At 39.2% G+C, this 24,104-nt stretch overlaps 2 protein-coding genes across 2 annotated transcripts in view; one reads left to right on the top strand and one right to left on the bottom strand.

Annotated features, from left to right (window-relative positions):
* Positions 1–3,248, bottom strand: part of LOC306884033 (protein kinase C epsilon type) — a 114,160-nt gene extending 110,912 nt beyond the window's left edge. Inside the window, exon 1 of the mRNA XM_079439649.1 lies at positions 1,990–3,248. Coding sequence (XP_079295775.1) covers positions 1,990–2,337 — 348 coding nt within the window. The 5' untranslated portion in view covers positions 2,338–3,248. The remainder of the gene's footprint in view (positions 1–1,989) is intronic.
* A 2,801-nt stretch (positions 3,249–6,049) lies between these two features.
* Positions 6,050–20,365, top strand: LOC306883914 (suppressor of cytokine signaling 5-like). Its single transcript, XM_079439439.1, has 2 exons — positions 6,050–6,353; positions 14,133–20,365. Exons 1-2 carry the CDS (start codon positions 6,272–6,274, stop codon positions 15,839–15,841), a joined length of 1,791 nt encoding a protein of 596 aa, XP_079295565.1. The 5' UTR covers positions 6,050–6,271; the 3' UTR covers positions 15,842–20,365.
* Positions 20,366–24,104: the final 3,739 nt, after the last annotated feature.

Genomic DNA, 24,104 nt, shown 5'->3' with positions numbered 1-24,104 from the left:
ACAGGATTTACTTTGTGAGCTCTACCTAAGAAGTCCTCAACTTTTCATGTCAACAAACTGAAGATAGCCTATATATGGAAGTAAATTAATTGGAGAACAGATTTGCTTGAAGCATTGGTTGCAGCTTTAATAAGAAATAGAGAGCTGTTCGAAATGGAGCACACAAAATGAGATGTTAATAAATATCTATGCATGCATCTGCTTATATTCTTATTAATATTTCAACTCATAATTCAGGCAACATCTCTGTATATGAACCCATGTGCTTGTGTAAATATATCAGAGCAGGATGCCCAGATTATCCACATGGGAGAATTTATAAAGCTCTCTGTCTTTAATAATGGGGGTCAGTCCTGTCTGAGATGGCAACATAAAGGCAGGCGACTGTAATTCTCAACACCACAACGAAGCTTATGATGGAACATCAATAATTCACATCTCCGTCTGTGTTAGACTACAAAGAGCGGAGCAATTTCCAGGGTCGCTTGGAGTCTGCGGCCAAGCCGTGTCACACACTGCACACCTGCCATATCAGGGGCCTTAATGGGACCGAGACTGATGCTGTATACTGATATTCAACCAAACTATTCACTCTCTGATATTCTATTACTAGATTACTTAGTGTACTGTTCATTGATATTCTATTACTCTATTATACTACTATTCATTGTTTCGACTGAACACGAGACATTCGGACAGGGCAGCCAGGATATGACCAAGGCTATGTCCTTGTGTTTGTTAGTGATAATCAAATACAGATTTAGGACTGATTTGAAAGCATGTAAAAATGGTGTAAAATGACATGAAAATGATGTAAACTTTATAATGGCTGTTGTACATATAATTATAACAGTGGTGTGATTTTAGATGACTATGACTGTTTTCAAGTTAGTATCACTAAAATGTAGCTGCAATTAATATATTTCTAATTTCCATAGCCTACAAGTACTAATAATTCTATATTAATCCTTATCTAGCCAATCATATTAAATATATTTTTATCATGTAATTTAGAAACATTAGACGACCTGACAAAAATATCAGATGTACAAATACCATCCTAACATCAACAGATTAAAAGATGAACGTTGTCTGACCGTTTGGCATCAGATTATCATATATCTGCATTAATGATGGCTGCATGGCTCTTTGTAGCTGCAGAAATATTTATGACAGGCAGCCAACCCCTTTCGTCGTCTCTATGCAACCGGGGTTATCTGAGCATTCATCTGAGGCCTTTGCTGCAGAAATGATGCAGGTGGCATCAGAGAAAGAGGAAAGCACAACACACACCTGCTGCTGGCGCATCCATGTGTTTTCATTTTGGTGTAACCATATTTTGAACATTTAAGTTGTTTACTAAGGGCAATAAAATTGAACAGGTATTTTCGTGTGTACTCTGTTCATGTCTTGCGCAATGCACACTGTCATTTGGAGCCACTAATACAAATATCTTCATACTGTTTCTAACTATTTTTTTAGACAAAACAGCTTGTTTGATATTTAAGTATATGATAAATATATTAAACTTGTTATATTTTCTCGAGTATCAACGCACTGTTCCATACTGATAGCAATGAAAAGTTGTGCACGGTTGTTATGGTTGCCTGCTAGCATCTATTTGGCGAGGAGGTGATGCCTCCTCTGACTTAACTTTTGTAGTTGCTGAAATGTTAACAAACACTGAAACGCAAACTTGCATGTATAAACAATAAAGACTTTTAAGAGCCCCCCCCTTCCACCCTACGACTTTTGTTTCGACTGGAGAATCCAGCTGTTGACTGTGTTTTGGAACATGGAAGCCAGTTTCCAGCTGGTCATTTGCTAGTGCAAGCTAGTAGACTGGTTTAGTTAGTCCTACTGCTGGCTTTGGAATATGGTGGCATCTTAATGATTGATTCTTTAACCATGTTCCAAATCACAGCTGCCATTAAATGGATTTTCCAACATGGTTGGAGGCACCCTGAAATAGCCACAAAAAGACTTTACCCAGTCCTCGAAGTGTTTGCTGCCGTTTTGCAGCAATTCCTCGAACTGAATGGTGCAATTGGCTACAAAGTCGTCGTAGCCAATCGGCGCGTCGTGAAACACCGACAGCTCGATCTTGCGGCCGTCGTGCACCTCGGTCACAAACTCATCGTGCCAGACGGGACTGTTGGTCTTCTGCTTGGTCGAGGTCTGACCCACGCGAAATTCATCTACGTTGAGGGCGATGTACGTGTCCAGCAGGAAGGTTCCCGTCTTGGGGCCGACGGCGTGTCTCAGAGACCAGGCTGTGGGCTTCAGGTCCAAAGCCTCGCAGATTTTAATCTTCAGCAGACCATTAAAAAACACCATGGCCACTTTTGAGCGCTTTAGTAATAATATTCCTCTTCAGCGCCTGGTTAATTATTCAACCAATGTATGCCACGGTCCACCGGTTTGTGACTGTTTCTCCTAATGTTATAACGGTAAATGCCCTTCTTCGTCCTCGTGGATCTGCATGCAAAGTGTAGAAGGTCCAGACAGAAAGGGAATCTATTGCTATGACCTACGGACAACCTGCATGTGATCTCGAAGCTGTCCAAACGCCGCTAGGCAGTCAGCAATGCAAGTTGGATTGAAAAAGGACGGCTACAGTGTAACAGCAGCGATACGACCAGCATTCCACACCTCAAAATACGCCAGAAATATATGCTGGATCTCCCCAGGGTGAGCAGCCCGTTCCCTCGTCTGACTGGAGCGCTGGATGTGTCTCCTCCGCGCATTGGGAGGAAAGTTATCCCCGCAAAAGCGTCTTTCGGTTCGCCCCAGACAGGAGAACCAGTGTTTACAAGGGTTCCGTTCTCACTTGCTTTTTCCAGGATCCTTGTTTGTCCGTCGGTACTCAGTTTCCTGCAGACCTGCCTCCTTTTCTCCCGACTGTGTGTGTGTGTGTGTGAAGGCTGGTCCAGGAAATGCGCAAAACACGTCAGTTATTGCGCGGAGAGGGCTGAGTGAGTGCGGCACTGGAGCGGCCCTGCTGGAACCACTGCTTCGGCTCTCTGATCAAGCATCACCCACAGGGCTGTAAAGATGAAGTGTGTGTGTGTGTGTGTGTGTGTGTGAATACCAAGTGTGAATAATGCACCCTGCTCAAGTCATGCAATGCAGACGACCATACGGAAAAGACCACAGGTGTCTCAATTCTTAGTCATGTTTTACTTGTTTATATCATTAATGATGATTTGAAACAACGCTGTACTGTGAGAAAATAAAACTACCCGTTTTTCTCCACCTCATTATTTTATTTTTCTGATTGAATTCACAAAGGCGAATACAAATGACAGGAGTTAAGTGGATGCAAGCCAAGATGACCTAATTGTACAGTGTATAACCGAAACTAGTTGAAAACATGTTGTGTATCATGTAAATGTGTAAAAAAAAAAAAAAACAGTGATAATTTGTAACACTGGGTCTGGGGACAGACTTTGGACAACAAGTTTGTTCTTGAAAAAATTGATATATTGAGGTCCACCTTCTCAATATCATTAGTCAACCAAAAGCGCCATCTCGTGGATGGAATTTCTATTACAGCATAGATGATGTTTGATGATCAAATGAAGCATTATGACGAAATTATAAATAATGTGTGCTGCCTACTGTTGCTTAATTCATTTAAATGTCAGTGTGCCATCAATGGCGTCGTGAAAGCACATATACATTTCTTAAGTCTGTTTTACAAATGCTTCCCTGTTCTTGAGATGCTTCATAGTGTAGAACATTTGATTTAGGAAACAGTTTTGGCTCAGGGTGAATATAAAATGTGATATAGAAGATCTGTCTATATCATTGAAACAACTAATGATAACGATTAAAAATTAAAATCACATTAAGTGAGTATCCAGTAGATGGCAGTGTCCTTATAGAAGTATAAGTTTGACAGTTACTGTATCTGCATTGTGTTGCTTTGACTTCTGAACTGTTGCATCTTTTGAGTAGACTGCTTGATCATGTTAGTTTAAGTAAATGAGCATATATATAGTTATTTCATCCTCAAATCTACAAAATGTATCAAGTGTATACTTTAAAAAGATAAAACAAAAAAGATAAAGAAAACATGGCAACAAGCTGAAATGACTATTAAAAACTCCATTATTGCAGCATGCTTTATTACAAATACTTTTATTAATCTGTTTTTGTCTTATAACCCACATTCTGGGTTAATTGATGCTTGCATCCCTTTATTTTGGCTCATGATGTAACCACAAGTATGTTTGCTCAGTTCACAACACCAAATTTGCAGTGACCAATAAGGCTGAGCCACTGGAGAAATATCTTGTCACTGGTTGATAAAGTCTTTTTAAATAATTAAAATGGCATCAGCTTTAGAAAACTCTCAGTTTAATGCAATTCATTTTGAGCTGTGTGTCCTTTTGTTTCAGACACAATAATTAGATGAGTGATGTCTGCTGGAGGATGAATGGGGATGTTGTTTCGACATCAGGATTTTCCCTTAAGGCTGATTCTCAGCCTGCAATGACATTAGTCGAAGATGTTCTAGCTCACACTATACGGCCTCACATGAGTCTAGCATGTGGTGTGACTCCAAATGATGACTTCACCAGTAGGAGGAAAATGAATGCCCCTTTGAGACACTGATAGTGCAGGGTTTATGAGTGTGTAGGCTCTGTGTTGCAAGAATAGAAGCAGCCATTTAGGGCTCTTTGAGGGTCTTAAAGCTTACTTCATTCCACCCCCAAAATGCCAGCGTCTATGTTCTTATAGTTAGTGCATTAGAAATCACTGTCGGCAACTGCCAATAGTGGAAATCAGACCTCTGTGGACAATGCTTCTTTGTTTGGACATAAATAGACACATGAAAGGCCATTCTGAACAAACTTAAACCTCATGACCAGAATCATATGTAACATGGCACATTCAATTTTGTGCATCAGTTTGGATTATGTAAAACAATAAAAATAATAATAACATTCCCCATATGTGAATTAGAATACTGTATCTTCTCTAATAAATCATAGGCCTATGGGTGAGCATTTTTGTCCCACTGGACTTTTAGTGTCTCATAAAATACAATATTTGCTCTCTGATTACACAGAATAGAACAAATAAAAACTGTAAAAACAGGGCACAAGGTATTCTATTAATATGAAGAAAGTTTATGTATTAATGTTTTTACAGTTGTTTTACCTGTATTTGAATTTTGCACTTGATTGCATTTGTTTAGGGTTAACGGAAATGTCAATAAAATTACTAGATAATGTCCTGGCATAAAATTATCAGTACATTTTCCATGCTTTATTGTTTTGTTTTTCATACACATCTCAAATTAATTGTAGCTAAACAGAATTCCATTATGGAAATGACATTTCAATTTTTTTTTTTTTTTATAAAACATTTACTTAAAAACAAAAACTCTTTTTTAATTTATCCTTTTATGATTTGATGTGTCCTAAATATGCACACAAAAAATCCACACTTCTGACAAAAGAAGCTTGATTGATGATGCATAATAAAAAATATATATATTTTCACTGTTCTAGAACATAATAATCTAAACATGTATTTTTATTATAAGCATTTATTATATATTTATTAATTATTTAATTGATACAACTGGATAATATAAATATGAACAAATATTTTGCTTTTGAATGCTTCAGCTGTATATTATTTATTTGTATTATTTAATTTTCATCGCAGTATATATATATATATATATATATATATATATATATATATATATATATATATATATATATAGTAATTATTATGTGTGATAGTGTCAACATTTCCTTTTTAAGATTAAATTACATTATGGATCGCTCTCCTATTGATAAGCAATACACAAACACACACACGGAGCTGTTAAAGGCAACAGATGGCTACTTTGTCTGATTGACTATAATCATTAATCATTCATCCCGCGGCACTCATGCATTATCTCGAGTCTCCACGTTTTCAGTGTGGCAACCGAGGCAACGCTCTCTCGATCTGCAATCTCATTGGTTGGCCACACGCTCGTCACTCTCCCATCCGTCGGAAGTGCGTTCTCCTGCTGCTTCTCCCTACAGTCTGAACGCGTCTGCGAGCTCGCGCTGTCGGCCTCTTCCTCACGCCTTTGCTCGGCTTGTCAAGCAGAAGCACGGGCTTGGCGGATCGGAGATTTGGCCTCGGATTATGCTGACATTCCAACCGACTAGAACGACGTGGGCCTCAACTGCTCTCCTGCTTTTTAAAAGCCAACCTCAGGAATGAGCACTTCTGTGTTTTATTCGCCAGGGCTGAGCGTATGTGGGACAGCAGCGAGTCTAGCAGCTTTAACAGCCTTCAGACAAAAGACGGCTGCGAAGTAATATTCACATATAGAAAGGGTGAGTACACCAGTTTGCGGTGTCCGCTCTCTGGATTGCAGTGCGCCATGCTCTGCGTTATTTCTAGCCGCTTTTACGCGTGATTTAATGTAACGGAGCGCGAGTGATGTCACCGCTGCTTTTGCATGTTTCCCCTCAGCGAATGTTACAATGTAACACTCCAACATCCTCCAGTGTGCGAGTCTCTCTCTCTCTCTCCCACGTTGCTCACTCACTCGATACCTGCTCTTAAAAGAGATTCAAATCACCACAAACATAGCACACCTTTGATTCTGAGTGTTATGTGTCCTTCTGCGTTCGATAATATGAGCGTTGTTACGGTGTTTTGTTGTTACGCACTGAAGGAAGTATAGACAGTAGGCTATACATTACTGTATATATGTATATTACTGGATTTGCGATTATATTCTCGGCTGATGTCTTCGTACAAAAATACAAACAAGCTAGCTACTGAATCCACTTCGTAGCAGTCAGATGGTTCAGTTGCTTATCTTGTCAGCTGCATGTCGTTTGTTGCTAATTGATATCACTGGGGTCCTAGTTATGGTAGTTAACACGTGTCTAGTCCACCATCAAGATGTTGTTGAAAATTATGAGTGAGGGAAAATGTACATTTTTGACCATGTTATTGCAGTCATTTTTAAATGGTCGTTGTGACAGATTAATTATTTTTTAAAGTATACAAATACTCCGTCAACCCCATTTCTGAGGTGAATACATGCGAGTTTGTACATTTGCCCAGTTGTTAGGCACTCAGAATTAACTATCGTTTGTTGAATTAATTCATTTCTTAAGGTTACGTTGCAGGATACGCTCTTGCCCTAAGCCACTCCACGTCTTTGTCTCTGAAAGTAATGGTCCACAAATAACTATTCTTTACTTTTTTCCTTCGTTTTTTTTTTCTCCTTTCGAAAGAGAACACACTTCCGCCCCTTAATGTTGTCCAAAAGCCAGGCCACTCATCTGGACCCCATGAGAATAGGCGTGTCGAACCGAGAGAAATTGCAGAGGATATTTTCTGGGTTTAATATGAGGCTACTTAACAGCGGTAGTCTAACTTTGTCCAGTTTTTCTCTTTAGGCTGAAGCACTTAGGTGTAGCTTAGCTGCTTCTTCAGAAGGTCTTAAAAAAGTGGATAAACAGAATATTTGTGTATTATAATAATGCATTTTTTATTGCTTAAACTATAGTAGTGTAAATTTGGATATTGTGCCTTTGAATGGCTTAAAATGGCAAGATTTCCAATTACATTTTCAGCATGCGATTTTTGATTTAGCACCCTGTACATTTGTCCTTTTTTTTTCTCAGTTTGGAGGAAACATACAGTTGGACTGCATTTAGTTATTGCAGTCACTGGTCAGTTTTATGTGTTGATTAATACGGTTCTGCAGCAACATTTCTACTTTTTCTGTGATTATACTGTTTATTTGTGTTGTCATGTCTGCAGTTTCTCACACTACTTTTCTCAATCTTGCTCGCACACCACTGCTAACTCTTGCCACCCTTTGCAATACATTCAAGGAATCCATGTATGATGTATTATTTCCAAGGTACTATTATATAGGATATATAAATAATCAATAGAAGCTTATGATGAGTCACTTCTTTAGAATGCTTTAGAGTCTCCTTTGATATCTGATCAGAGTAATGAGTACACACTACACAGGGTAGCGGTAGATGAGCTGCTGAGCTCATGACGCTCATTCACAATGGCACTTCATCCACGCATCCGTGCCCCCACACTGCCAAATTGAAGTGCCTTTATGCAGGAGAGCTACACGAGGAGTTTCATATCCCAAACTGCTGGTCTGATAATGATGTGCTTGAGCTCTGGCCTTGTTAATTTTGGGGAACTCATGCTTTTTTGCATTTTCTCATCCGAGGGAGAGCTGGATCAGAGCAGTTTTTGAGAGAAGACAGACTGTCCCTATTTGACTGTCTAATTAAGAGTCTTAAGAAAAGGGTTCTGAAGAGAACTTCCACATGACATGCAAAGTCACAGAAGTGAGAGTTATCCAACTGCTCTCATCTCTGCACCCGTTTATTAGCAGAAAGAAGGGCAAGACATTTGTTTGCTGAGGACGCATTGACATGTAGTGTGTCTGTTGGGTGTTCTTAGTTCAACCAAAAAAAAATGTAGTCACTTTTAGGCAATCCAAAATATTGGTGAGTTTGTTTCTTCATCTCAACAGATTTGGAGAAATTTAATGTTCCATCACTTGCTTATCAATGGATCCTCTGTAGTGAATGGGTGCCGTCGGAATAAGAACCCTAACTCCAGTCCATCAATTAATGTCTTGTGAAATGAAAAGCTGTGTGTTTGTAAGAAACAAATTCATCATTAAGGCATTTTTACTTTAATCTTTTTCAGCCAGAAGTCCTTGCCAGTGAAAAGTCCATCCCTTGTTGTCCTCTCACATCAAAATCTTTTTGTTTAGATGTTTTTGGACTTTTTTTGCATGTAAACAGTGCTTGATTTGTGCACATCTCCTGATTCAGGTGAGATGAGTTGTTCACTGGAGAAAGCAATATTATGGATAGAGGACTCTACTCTTTTGCCAGAATTGACTGTTTAAAGTTAAAAATGTTTTATTGATGGGTTTATTTCTTACAAATATGCACCTTTTAGGGCTGCAGCTATCGATTCTTTTTGTAATCGATTAATCCAGCACTTAATCGATCGATTAATCGAGTAATCGGATAAAAACTTTTTTTGTGTTTTTAAACAACCAAAACAAATAATGCATAACAAAAATGATGTGGCTGTAAAATGATCAAGCATTTGGCTTTTATTTCTCAAAAAAAAAAATTATTTATTCAAACTTCAACATTTGAACGGTGCATGACTGAGCTGGGCGAACAAAGCTGTCCATACTCCGTTGTGAAGTGCTGAGAGGGAGAAAAAGAGGAAAAGCAATTTAGCTTATTAAAATGCACAACAGGTTTCCCCATACACAAAAGAAATATGTTTTCACAATATATCTGAAATATATTTGCATTGTTGTTCACTTATATTTATCATTTTGAAATATATTCTGAAATATAACTAAAATATATTTATTGGGCCAATTTCGAATATTTGCATATATTCCAAAACATATATTTCAAATATATTTATTTTGTGTATGGGTCATGCTGTAATCTAGCCCTGAAAGTATATAGTATGTTTCATCGTAAAAGCCATTCACAACTTTTTTGACAGTAAATTATTTCCATTGGTTAGTTACCCCACAGCTCTCCAATCAAAAGCCCGCGCTCTCAAATCAAAACACCGCTAACGACTTGCGTCTCCTTCCGCTTTTTGGGTGACGTAAGCGCGTTGTGTCATACAAAAAATAATAATTGCGAAAGAACGTGATGTGAGCTTTAAAATTATTTAAAAGAGGCTTAGAGGCAGAGGAATTTGCCTCGATAATTTTTTGTAATCGAGTTACTCGAGGAATCGTTGCAGCCCTAGCACCTTTTCATCTCACAAGATGTTAACTGATGGACTGGAGTCATGTGGATTATTGTGATGTTTTTATCAGCTGTCTTAACTATGTTTGTGACGGCACCCATTCACTGCTCACCATTGGTGAGTAAGTGATGTAGCCTAAAGGCCTGTTCACACCGGGACAAATTTCGCGCGCGATATTCGCCGACGTTTAACGCCTCGTGACTAAACAAAGGGCGCCAATGTGAGTGTGCACACCGACGCGAAAAACGTCACGCGTAAAAGCGTCATTTAAAAAAAACCCCGCCTCAGGTTCGTTTTTTGGTTTGACGCACCGAATCAAAAACTATCCGACCAATGAGATTGGCGCTTTTGCTCACGTGTCTGGAGCTGCTGAAGTTACAGTAAAACACAACTTGGGGGCGCTCAAACACAAAACGGTCTTGCCGAGCACATACGTAACGACGAAGAAGATATACGCCAAGTAGTGTCTACACTGCCTCATTCAACAGAACAATAATTTCTTCATCGCTGGAGCTGCTGGAGCTTGAAATATCCATGTTTTCTTTGTATGATTTTGACAAGCGCGTAAATTCTCTCTTCTTCTGAGTGACAAGTGAGTGTCAGAAGCGTAAAGTTGCGCAGTGCCACCATGTGTACCGGGGTATTTCTGTTTTACATTAAGCGCCATCTAATGTCAGGGAATGAATTTGCATGTTCACTCGGCTCATCTTCAGCGAAAATCGCTTGGGTGTGAACAAAAAACGCCTTGAAAAACCCTGGCGAATAACGCGCGCCGATATTCGTCCCGGTGTGTACGGGCCTTAATGCTAAATAAACACTTGTACATGGATGATCTTAGGGTGAGTACATTTTCTGCAAAAGCCAATTTATTGATACACTGTTTCTTATGAAAACCAAAATTAACATTTTCATTTAGCCAAGAAAATGGAAATAGTTTAATTAAATTTCAGTACCTGGGTAACCAAACTCAATGCTATTCAAGGTGTTGTGTTCTCAGATGATAAATTAAAACCGTCATAGTGAAGTTCTTCAGCAATGAGCAGCTCTTGATATTTAAAGCAAACAAATTTTACATATTGCCAGTAAATTTAAAAACCTGTTGTAGTTTAAAGTCTTTTGTAGCTTGAAGCAGATGCTAACACAGTCAAATGGACGAGCACTAATTAAACATCACTGTTTCTGTCAATGGTTTCAGCCCTCCAATACTATTCATTTCATTCCAAAAAGTTTTTGCTGTTTTGCCTGAATATTTTTGGTTGCAGAAATTTGTGCATCACTATTTATTTGCATTCAATTTCATTGCATGGAAAGGATAATCATGGGCATTTTGGCTAATATTTCCTTTGTTTAATGGAAGAAAGAAAATAATACAGAGAAAGAAAATGAAACAACATGAGGGTGAGTAAACGATGATCTAAGTCATTTTTGAGCGAATTATCCTTTCAAATAGTGTCTGTGAAGAAAGTCATTCTCAGAAATGTTCTTCAAAAAGTTTTTTCATCTTTGTTGTCCCAGGAACATTTAGGAGAGGATACCTGCTCTGTGCATTCATTCCTGGAAGCCAAAGCTGTTTGTTTTTGCGAAAGTGATCTGCATAGTCAAGGAAAAAATTATGCCAACTCTCATGGAAAAACAACAAGGCTGATGCATCTGATATTGCGGTACATTAGAGATGTATTTGGAGGCTGAAAGGGTAGAGTTAGAAAAAAAAAAAAAAAGTGTGTGAAAAATAAAAGATTACATGTCTCATCACGTCATATATTTGAAGTGTTATATGAATGTTACTCTGCAGGTGCAATGTTATTTTTTTGGGCTGGCGATCAGAAACAGTAAATGTGAAATTTTTGATTTAATGTGGCTTTGCCAAAGATCGACTTCTCAGCACTTTTAACGAAACCTTTAGAATTGTTGCTGGAATGAAACTGGATAATTTGGTAGCTTAGAGCTATGGTGCTTGAAGTGCTGGATCATTGGACGGGTTCAGTCCAAACCCTATCTCAGTGTTTCTTGTATAACTCTCTGCATAACATCTCACTGCTCTTCACTGGCTTATTTAAAGTCATTTACGATTTCAAAGAGGCTTAACATGTTCCAAAGAGTTTAAATGTGGTGTCTTTTATAATACAGTATGTTAAAAAAATAAAATGTTATAACATAATACACGATAGCTTTGATGAACTGTTTTGTAGGCTATGTGATTTCTTGTGCATTTGTCCTGTTGGTTTGGTCCCTCTTCATTTTGGGAAAGGTGGTATTTGAAGTTACTTCCTGTAGTAAAAGGAAGCAGCACTGCCCCTTGAACATGGAAACAACACATGATGTTAAACTATACTACAAATATGCACTGTTAATACACTTTCAGCTAATAACCTATTACACTTACTGTGCTCTGTACAACTGAATTGTATTTAGGCTTTCAAGAGTTTTCTAGGTGCATTTACAACTCATGAAATTAATATAAGGTTAATTCAACAAAGTAATTTGGCTTATGCAATGCAGAGTAGATAAGAATGTAAAGTCATAAATGTTGTGCATTACATAAATGCAAATGTGATTGAACAATGTTCACACCATGTTAATTGCTATTTGCTACTACAAACTACTGTCCTGGAACCTAATAAGGGACGAATATTTAGTTTAGACCTAGGGCAGAATGCACCTTCATTCAAAGAGGTAACTGACATGTACCTTGTCCCAAATAGAGCCCCCAGCCCTTGAGAAATTGGGATTTCTATTTGAGATTGTCACATTAAAAGTGATTGATTGTTCCTTGTTTCATCTCAAATCTTTCTACATCTTTGTTTATGAATTAAATTCTTCAGTGTTTTGATTTTAAGTAATAGTGTCTAAAATAAGTAACAAGTCATTTCATTGAATCAATTTGTATACATCTCTCATTTTGTCATTAAGTTGTACTTATAAATGGGCTGCCTTGCTCTTGTTCACCTTACCCACTATTGACCATTTAAAACCTCTCATCGATTGACCACTATTTGTGAGCTCCCTTCATAATCAGTAGATGACAAATGGGATGCCCTACATTGCCTTGGACTTCACGTGTGCATGAGTGAGCAAAGGCCACAAGACTGGAAATTCACATCAAGTGCACCATTTAAAAGCATGCAATCATGATGCTCTGAGAGCAGAATGAAAAGACTAGGTTTTTCCTGCTTATATGTGTGGTTTTATTTGCATGCCTTAGAAAATAAATGCATAGTCTATACACAGAGTTGCTTCATTCCATGCAACTTCAAGTGTTGGTATGATTTGGATTTTGGATATGTGAATAATGTCCCATAGAATCAAGCCTCTCCAGATCTTTTTTGAGTTGCTGGAAGACTTTTTGCAAGCTTATGAGATTGCCTGTTCAAATATTAAGTTCTCCTTTTAATTCCTATGTAGTATCCTGGCATTAGACTAGTCAACCGTATATTTTGCTCTGTGAAGATGATACGTTTGGTCTCCTCTTATAATGGGGAGATCTGAGCGTGATCTCCTGGTGGCTTCAATTTAACATAATTTGTGCAGTGCAACCACAGTGTTTTAAACAAGATCAGCACTTTTTCTTCCTGAAAAAGGGAACAGAAACCACCCCTCAGACAGACTTTTTTTGTCTGTCTGCATGATCTCTGTCTGTGCTCCCCCTATCCATACTTTATCTCTCTATTGTGCATTTGAGTATGTATGTGTCTGCTGTCATGACAGTGAAAGTTCTTGGTCAGGTCCAGACTGGCTCTGTAATACAGTACATACCAGCAGATCAGCTGGGAGCAGATCCCTCAGTTCATTTATAGCCATGGCCTTGTGTCGATGCATGTCTGCCTGGCAACTCTGTGCTAACTGTACCACTCCTGCACCCACCCAACCTATACATGCTCTTTGTGTCAGAAATGATGCACACGTTCTTTGTGCTCACAAACAAAACATGTTTCAGTGCTGCTTTATCTATATGTCTAACATGTTTCCCATTCCATTTTGTCAAACTACCATCTTAACATATCACCCTACAGTTAACAAATCTCTAACAAAGGCATCTCTAACCCTGCTCCTGGAGAGCTACTGACCTGCAAACTTCAGTTCCAACATTGCTCCGATACACCTGTCTGTGATTATCAAGTAGCCATGAACACCTTGATTAGTTGCTTCAGGTGTGTTTGATTGAGGTTGGAGCTGAAATCTGCAGGACAGTAGCTCTCCAGGAGCAGGGTTGGAGACCCGTTAAATAACATCTCCCAACCAGTGTACACCAAGATAACATCACAAGTCTTTGATTTATAAACAGCAACAAGATTTTAATAGCTAATTTTTTGTTTCTCTGATAGGTCGTTGTCTCCAGTCTATGGAGAAAGTGAGCAAGATGTGGGGTAACCTCAGGAGTCGATGCCAAGCCCTCTTCCACAATGATGGCTCAGAGTCCCATCTGTGTAGCCAGGATTTAGATTGTGTCCACTGTGTGGTGGACTTGAGCAGGAGAGCACATGCAGAACCCTATGAAACTAGGTCTTCCACACCCTCGCGGACCTTGTCACCACTCCCACTGGTTCCTGGAGGACGCAGAGGCCATAATTGTGTGGCAGATATTCCCCAGATAGTAGAAATATCCATTGACAAAGAGAGCGAGGATGGACGGAGGGGTCCCCTTGACCGTAGAGACTCCTACTCACGTCATGCTCCCTGGGGAGGTAAAAAGAAGCATTCTTGCTCAACTAAAACACAAAGTTCACTTGAGGCTGATAGGAGAACGGGACGCTCAAGAGGAAGTACAGCTAGGAGGGAGCGTTGCTATGGAGTTAGCTCTATCCAAGAGATTAATGATTCTGTAGGAGCTGGCAGCAGTGGGCGCAGCCTTAGCACCCGTTCTCTACGACAGCGACTTCGGGACACTGTAGGCTTGTGCCTTCCTCTCCCCACACACCGCCGCTCTCAGTCAGCCAAAGGCCAGGTTTCCTCCAAACGTAAGATCCACCTTACTGAACTTATGCTCGAAACATGCCCTTTCCCACCCGGTTCAGATCTGGCCAACAAGTGGCACCTAATTAAGCAACATACGGCGCCAGTCAGCCCTCATTCCTCAACTGCTCTTTTGGATGCATTTGATTCAGCACATCCATCCCCTGAGGACGAGGAGGAGAGGCTGCGTGAAAGACGTAGACTTAGCATAGAGGAAGGAGTAGATCCCCCTCCAAATGCACAGATCCATACGCTGGAAGCAACTTCACAGAACTCTTCTCTCTATAAACTGGGACCAAAGATGGCTCCTGGTGTTGGGGAAGAACTTGGGGAGGGCAGAAGTCTGGGAACGGTCTCCTCTATTTCTGGGGGCTTATCGGGGATTGCAGCACAGGTTGCAGCAAGTATGGCAGTGCCATCCCACACTGTTGACTGTGACTCTGAGGAGGACTCAACTACTCTTTGCTTACAGACACGGAGGCCCAAGCAGAGGCATGCTTCTGGGGACACTCACTGCTCCAGACAGCCGGGGCCTTGGAAGGTCCACACGCAGATTGACTATATTCATTGTTTAGTGCCTGACCTACAGGCCATAACTGCACTTCCTTGTTATTGGGGGGTGATGGACCGGTACCAAGCAGAAGCACTGCTGGACGGACGACCAGAAGGCACCTTCCTGTTACGTGATTCTGCACAGGAGGACTACTTGTTTTCCGTTAGCTTTCGACGTTATAATCGATCACTGCATGCACGCATTGAACAATGGAATCACAACTTTAGCTTTGATGCGCATGACCCCTGTGTCTTCCACTCTTCCACGGTAACAGGCCTGCTGGAGCATTATAAAGACCCTAGTGCCTGTATGTTCTTTGAGCCCCTGCTCACTGCTCCCTTACACCGGACTTTCCCTTTCAGCCTTCAGCACCTGGCACGAGCTGCCATCTGCAGACACACCACCTACGATGGCATTGGTGCCCTGCCACTGCCTCCAACCATGCAGGACTTCCTGAAGGAGTATCACTACAAACAGAAAGTCCGTGTGCGCTGGCTAGAGAGAGAGCCACCACTCAAGGTCAAATGAGGTCTGGCTCTGCGCCCGAGAGAGGCAGGATTGTGGGCAAGAGCTTTGCTGCCAGAGGAGTATGTGGCTCATATTATCCATCATACAGCTGGCTTTAGATACACACCAACAGAGGATGTTATGAACTTCCAGCAGTTTTTTTCCAATTAATAGTATACATGGAATCCATACATATGTTTCAGTGCAGTACATTCTGTCAAGCTAGCTTATCCGATGAAGTGTTGAGCATGCTGGGAATGAGATGGTCTCATTCTCTCTGCTCTTTTTCCTTATATCCTCTGGACCTCCACTAGCCTGCCCGCATGCCCCCTGCATTCTATCTTCTAGTGTTTTACACTATTTTGAGCAGTAAAACTGAGTGTTGTCACATTAACTAGCCTCGTTTGTTAGGCAAATGGATTAACCAAAGTTTAGTCCAGTGATTAAAATATATTCAAGTAATCTTGGAAGTCTTCATACCTGAATATCTGCTACTCTAAAAATTTGATGTCAAATATCTAGTCACATAAACTATATGCATATTTGCTAAGTCACGGCTAATATATCAGCAATACCTTCAAGATACTTTACAGTGACCTCCAACAAGTGTCAAGTTCTCTGAGACAGCACTTGTGTACGTGGACAGGATCACAGTTATACACGCACCTCTCAGCACTAAGCATGCTTTATTTTTAAAATCGAGGCAGACAGAAGTGAAAGGCATGAATTAATTGTGGGGAGGAGGGAGCACAGTGCACCATGTGCCATATGATAGAGAGGACAGATTATTTAAAACAAGGCCCTCATGTAGTGTCATATCCCAGTATAATCCTCGTTTTAAACAATCTATTTTACAATTTTCTATTTTTATCAGTGACAGTCTAAAATGACATATGGCACTTTAATTGTTTGTGTACCGCACAATGACTTATAGACCCAAGTACATGCATATAAACAGATTGTATTGTTTGTTTGTTTTTTGTTTTTAATGGACCTTATTCATAGGATGTCAATGTATCCCCCATATTCTCCGCATGAGTCACCCGAAGTTTATGTTTGTGTCAAGTGTCTCTTACCTTGCCTGTGCATATGGTATGTACTCGAGGCTAATATGGTTATATATGCAACACCCGAAAGTGGACAGAGAAAGTCCTCTGTAAAACTTGTATAGATACCTCTAAGATTGTTGTCACTTTAGATATTGTTGGAAACCAGACAGATGCCATCACTGCGTATATATTTAATGTTTATTGGATTGATGTCCAGTTATGTTATAAAGTGTGATTGGTCCCACTTGATAATGTTGCACTTTTATTCATTATGAAGCATGCAGCTATGCTTCTTTCATCATAATTGTGTGCACTAGGGATTCAGATTCCCTCGACACTGTAAAGATATAGTTATACAATTGTATACTTTTGATGTGCTTAGTCTTACACACACAAAAAAACAGTAAAATTCAACAAAATCACGCTAATGTTTAATAACAGATGTTCAGTGTTGCAATGGTAGACTTTCAAGGTCCAACCAAATCTCAGACCATGCTGCATAATATCTAAAACTGGTACAATTTGCAGTATTTGATCAGCGACCAAAGGTGTGCATCTCTAGGTTGTTTTTGTGAATGAGAAATCTTCCACCATGCCTTTTGATTATTTATATTGAGCTCAATGACTTAATTATAGTGTCCAGTTTTCTGGCAGAGTAGCACCCATTTTGAAGCCATTTATTTGAACTGCAATTAAATCTCCAATTAAACTCTTTCAAAATACACCTCGGTTGACACTGAAAGGAAGTCATTTTGTTAATTTTAGATATTTTTTTTACTCTATTTTTCCACTTGAATGACCTGAATAAATAAGCAAAACAACCATCTTAAAATTTCTTCCACCCTGCACAGTGTATGCTCTGTATGAGCTCAGGCTCACATTGTCAACTGTGTAGTGGTACATGGCAGATGATGTCACCTGCTTTCAAGACATCAGCTTTGAGAATAATATGCCTTTCATTGAATTTACAGACAAAATAAGAGTGATTGGTCACAGCAGGCAGTTTCACAACCTCTCCCCGATCCATACATGCTGTAAAAAACAAAAAAACAGCCTGGTTTTAGTTGGTCTAACAGGGTTTAGGCTGGGAGGCCAGATAGACCAATTGAAGATCAGCTTATTCTGGTTTAAGTGGTTTTTTTAATAACATTGAAATTTGACAACTATTATGTGTAGTCAATTTGTTTTGTGTTGTCAATGTTTTAAAGTACCATGGTTTTTAAGATTTGGTAACATGGTAATTCCATGGGATGTGGACTTTACCATCATAGTGCCATGTTTTTAGTTAGTTCTTCTATGATGTTAATGTAACCTGGTACCACCACAGTACGCTTTTGTAAATAAATGCACATAACGCTAACCCAAGGAAATTTTTCCCCTATAGCAAACTGTCAACGATGCTGAAGGCATTCAGCAGAAATTCGTAAAGCTTTTTCCTGTTTCAGGAATTAGTTCAGATGATTTAAGCCGCTGCATTTATGACAGAAAGCTTAATTTTCAAGGGTGTTGGTTCGAGGGCTGATAAACGCTTAGTGATAGCCTGGTCCTCACCAAATCCTTTGCATTTTTTTTTTTTTTAAACACTGATGCATACTCATGCAGTCTCGCCCAATGCACAGTGAGCGAGTCTCTCCTGTCAGAGTTACACCCTGCCCTTCCTTACAGGCACTAATCACAGGCTAAATTTAATGTGCTAGCCTCTAAATTTACCACCTGCTAAAAGGACCACTCTGTGTTTCTTGATGGGTGCTATGAAAATAGACAAGAGAGGGACTTTTTGCTCTAATTTTTCCTCTTCTTCCCCAGTCTGACCACATCCTCAGCATCACCCTCTTTCTTGGATATGTAGTGCTGAAAGCAGTGAGCGTGTTGTTTGTGTAGTCTGGATACTAGCTAAAGTTAGCATTAGCAAGAGGCTAACGCACACAGTGCTCCTTTGAGGAACATTGAGTGCTGCGAGGAATGGGGCTGTGTTTGAAACCGCAGTCGTTATTTAGTTAATAGTTTAGAGAAAGTATTACGAGGGAAGTAACACACCAAACTAATTCAACACAGTGTTCTCCAGTAACTCAGGCCTGGTTTATTGTGTTTAAAATAGTGCAAATAAAATAGTAACGGTGGGACTGCAGAAGTCAACAAAGATTACAGTGAGGAGTCTTGTTTTGAGACTTCTATGAGCTGTGTCTTGTGCTTATGGCCTGGGGATGCTTTGTCCTTGTTTTCATGGTTAATAACTTGATAATTTTGAAAGCGCTTCTCTACATGGAGGAGTCTGATGTTCTTTCTGCCCTTTTTCCCCATGGGAAATATCTTATGTCAGCCACCGTAGCACATACTGACCATATGACCATGTCAAGTACACCCTGCTTGCAAACTAGCCGGTGAAAAAACTGATACATGCACGCGTACTCGTGCACCCATAATTGTTAAATGTTGAGATTTATTATAGAGTGGACTTTATGCTACAGACTGTGGCAGGGCAGCAATTGATCTTGAACTTACTAATCCTTCTGTTTAGATCATAACTCTTTTTAGCTCTACTTTAGTGCCAGCGTGTAAAGCTCTGGGGCCTCATTTATTAAACGTGTATAATAGTCCTTAATATGAAAGCACGATAATTGCATGAAAAGCTGTTATCTGCCCATATTCATTGCAACAAAATTTGGATATTCCTAAATTTTGGTTTATGTAAATATAGTCGTTTATTTACTCATTTAGTCAGTTGTTAAATTTTTCTTTAAAAAATCATGCTTTTCACTTGGTTTACGTACAATAACGCTGCCGTGAAAGTTTTAGCCTTCGTAAATCCCAATTTGTTCCTACGCAGGATCAAATCCATGGACTTTAGGATTAAATTTGAACTTACATGGGTTTTATAAATGAGGCCTCTGATCTTTTCGACTTTGGTGCCAAAATATGTTGCGAAAGGAGTTGAATAGTTTTATGCAAGCAAAGTAGCATTTAACAAATTATTTTTACATAAACTGTATCTCTAATACACATTGAGTGTGATCTAACCATGGTTGCAATCTTATGTCACTTTAATGCTATACATGCACGCTTGTAGCAGTATGTACGTGGGCGCTGTGGTGACAGGGCTTGATGATGATGGGGGCTAATGGTTGTCATTCTGCCTCCTCGACCGCCTTATACATTCTGACCAATCACAACAGCCTTCTCAGCTGCCACAGACTAACCGATCTCTAATCCTACAGTATATCACCAAATATTGTTCTCTGTTTCGATCTTCTCATTTTATGAACTAATATCTGGATGAAAAATGTGTTTTTAGAAAACAAAGATGTTGATGTTTTAGTTTTCCTTTTGTTTGTCCTCTGAATTTTTTCTTTGACTGTTTTATTCTTTGCATAACCTGTTCATTGTTACAGCCAATGCACTTGTAGATGTCACTCTTGGTGCTTTGTGAATGCTTCATTGTCTTAATATTATTAATAAAATATTGAGTTTATTCCATGCAATAAATAGATATGATCACAAATTGGTTTCTTTCATCATTATTTTAGTTTCATACTTCATTTGTCACTTTGTGACATTCTGTCCCAGGTTTACTGTAAAGTCGACATTGACTAATGTAATCAGTGCGAAGAAATCAAATTATTCTAATCGGGATCTACCTCGAAAACGATTCCCCACATCACCAGGCCCTCTTTATTTCTCAACTACTTCCCTTCAAACAAACATTTGAAATTAATGAAATCACATCCTACTATTTTTTTTGTTGTTGCTTCATTCACATTTTGGAAGTAAAATGATGCACAAAGGCGGTTTTGTATTGACTTTAGTAACAAAAATCTTATTCCATCATAACAGAAATTCACGTGAGTTGGACTGAGTTTGGCCTGGAGGTCAGCGGTATTATTTGTCCTTTTGAAATGAAATATAAATAGCATCCAGGTTATCAGTTACACATTACCCACCCAAAGCTTGTGAATAATTGAACGTATCCTTTGGAGAAGAGGATTGAGCAGAAAAAGATAGGCCATTAATGTTTACTTTATTGAAAATGGCATGATTCAGTGCTCAAATACTGCCGGACCATCAATGAAAACTGATCTTTGAAAACAACACTTTCTCAATTTCTTCTCTTTATATCACACTGCACGCACAGATCGAGTTCTATCCGGTGGACTCGGTTTATTCTCATATTCGCCTCTTTGGTGAACGTGATATGGTCAATGGAGGTGAATGAAAAGCCGTCCTAGTTTCGAGTCTCTCATTCCCAACTCCGCTCGTGCTTTCCATAAGCAGCATACCTCTCGCTCAAAACATGTGCGTGAGCTTTTCTCATGCCTCATATCTCCGCACATCATCCATAAGCAGAGCAGAATGAGAGAGGGAGAAAAAGCCACTGTCTCTTTTGCGTTGGACGGCCTCCCAAGTCTGTGGTGGCAAAGTGAATGCTGACCTCTCTCTCACCTCTCCCTGCCTAAATATACATGCACAGGCTCCCATCCATATTTCATACCAGAAATGCATCTCCAGACAGTATTTTGCCCCCAGTGTGGAAGGCAGCCGTCAAGTCCAGGAGGAGAGGGCAGGGCCTAAATCTTGTTCTTGCGCACCAACCTGGCCTCCAGAGCCAAGAAAAACAGCCATCACTATCGTACTGCCATCTGGAGGAACGAGCCTCTGTTCTGTTTGTCTACAGTGGATTAGCCACAAGCTCGTGAAAATATGACGACTCTGCCATGTACTGGCGAGATTAAACTGCTTGAAATGGGAGGTGTGCTTAAGTCCTTTTGGCACGGTTTAAGCCCTCACTTAGCATGTCATATGCACAACTGCCGCAGTCCCTCTGTCAACTCCGTGTGGAAAACATGACCACATATATGGAGTATACAGTGTACAATTTTTCATTAACATGCTCTCGTCATACATAATAAGAAAAGTGGTCACACCAGCTGCGATGTGTCTCAACAGTATAGTCGGGGTGAATTATATGGGGTTTCTGTCCACTCTAATTAGAGAACCTCACCCCAAAGGAAGTGAATACAAAGATTGGGGTCTTAAAAATGTTATTTTTACATCTTACTAACACCAAAAAGTTTTATTAGAAATAAATTATGCGTTAATCGTTAGCAGAACTTTGCATGACATTTCAATTCCACCTATTTTCTAAATGCACCTAATCTAATGCTATTAAATAGAATTTTGTTTTTATTAAATATAATTTTTGGTGTACTTCTCCAAACATTTAGTTTGCTTAAACCCCACTTCGTTCTTACAACTGTCTGCAAGCTTGCATTCAGATCTTTCTCCATCCAATCACATTGATTAACCATTTTTTTCTTTACCCTATTTTTTTTCAATAATTATAGATATGTCACAATATGGCAGAAATGATCTCTCACTACCATTACATCAAGATAAGTAATGAACAAAACATAAATACTGACATTTTTCAAAATCATATTTTTTTTACATTGAATATTTTGCATCAGATTACAGAAGTAAAATGGGTAGTAAAGTTTATAGGCATGGAGTAGAATTAAGGGATCTAATATATGGTCATGCAGAATTATGAATGCATTAATACAAGTTATATTATAACTTAAATGCTTTATAAGTACTAATCAGTCAATTGTAGTAACATGCATGCTAATAAGAAGCTAGTTAATAGTGAGAATTGGTCCCTAAACTAAAGTGTTACTGTAAATGGCTTGTGAGCAGCATTTCATGTTGTCTTTAAACTTTAGTTGACTTTATTGCCTTTGGCAGAACTTTCCGCATCTGTTGCTTTTCAGTAATATTCAATACCTGCTTCTTTTCCAATCCAGTATTTCATCTTTTTGCAATTTTTCAACCTTTGCCGTTTTGCACTCTTACCTGGCAAGTGAATGAAATTATCTGCCATCGTTTGTTCCATTATCTCATACTGGATATGTCCTACCAAGAGTCTGTGTTTAATTTAGCTCAAGCTGAATCATGCTAAAGTTTCCTCAAGCTGAATGTAATGTATTTAAAAAAAAAACAGATCTTATCATCAAGATCAACATATGCTTTGGATCGTCAAAATGTCCTCTCTAAGCATTTTTTATATATATATATTTTTCTCTCTCTATCCCCTTTTCACCACTACAGTTGTGTCCCCCTTCTCACTGTAGTGCATCAGTGTTGTTTGGCTGGCCTTACTGTAAACCCAAGGACTGGGGGCTCTGGTCTGTCTCGCCTTCTCTTGCCTGCCTGCATGGCTCAAACCAGCTCTGGAAAGTTTTCCTCAGTCTTAAGCCTGGCATAGTTATTCCACTCTATGTACGTGTTTATGAAGTCCTGACAAAATCCTTCCTCTTCAGCCTCTCCCTCTCTCCTTCACTTCCCCTCTTTCTCCCCCTGGGGCTCCACTTGCAGTGATTTAATTTCAACTCTCCTGTCGAAAGTGAAAGGTTCTAGTACTTTGTAGGGACAGAAACTGGACTGTTTTGAAACTCGTGTTTTTGCAGACTGTATGTTTTGAAGTTTAAAGAATTATTGTGGGTTAAAAACAAGTTAGACCCCATGCATGATCACATCCACGATCAAAATATTATTTTTGTTTTGTTTCAGTACGTAATAGCCATGTGGGCATTGATACATTATTGCCATCCTGAAAGTTGACAAAATTCTCTGTTAGCATATATATGCATTCAAAATCTACAGTCTGGGAAAGTGGACCAAACTATGAATGACTCATCTTGCACTTGTAGGCGTGTCCAGACTATTTACAAATCAGATCTCTGGAATGAGAGTGTCCCTCCCACTATTATCACTTGCCTTTGACTAACAATAGCAAACCCTTGTTAATTACTGTTATGTAATTCAAAAAAATTAATTCTCACAATTTTTTTCTGCTTCAGTATGAAATACAGTACAGAAAACTGTGTTGAATCAAACTCTGTTGATACCAATTGGAAGCTAGCTAATTCGGCAGTTACAACATGGGAAGTCCTTGAAAATTATGAACCAAAAAAAAAAAAAAAACTACAAGGTAAATGAAAATATGATCTAGACTACATCACAAATGGCTTAAGAGATATGTCACCACTTGATGTCCAATATAAAACCTGGATCCTGAAGTAAAACCATTTGAGAGCAGTTGATATGTAATTGCATTACTGTTCATGCATTTTTACATAAATGAGTCATAATTAAGCTCAAGATGCATGCAGCCTAGAATTTGGTTACACTTTATTTCGATAGTTCACTTTAGACATTCTACTAACTATAAGTAACTTTGT

This window comes from Barbus barbus (assembly GCF_936440315.1).
Source record: "Barbus barbus genome assembly, chromosome: 18".
Lineage (NCBI taxonomy): Eukaryota > Metazoa > Chordata > Actinopteri > Cypriniformes > Cyprinidae > Barbus > Barbus barbus.
This window is presented reverse-complemented; position numbering and strand designations above follow the sequence as displayed.

What these genes read in the sequence shown, in the direction of transcription:
- LOC306883914 (XM_079439439.1), top strand. Translation starts at nt 6,272, where the DNA reads ATGTGGGACAGCAGCGAGTCTAGCAGCTTTAACAGCCTTCAGACAAAA. An exon ending in AATATTCACATATAGAAAGG is followed by an intron (nt 6,354 to 14,132) that starts GTGAGTACACCA and finishes TTTCTCTGATAG; the next exon opens with GTCGTTGTCTCCAGTCTATG.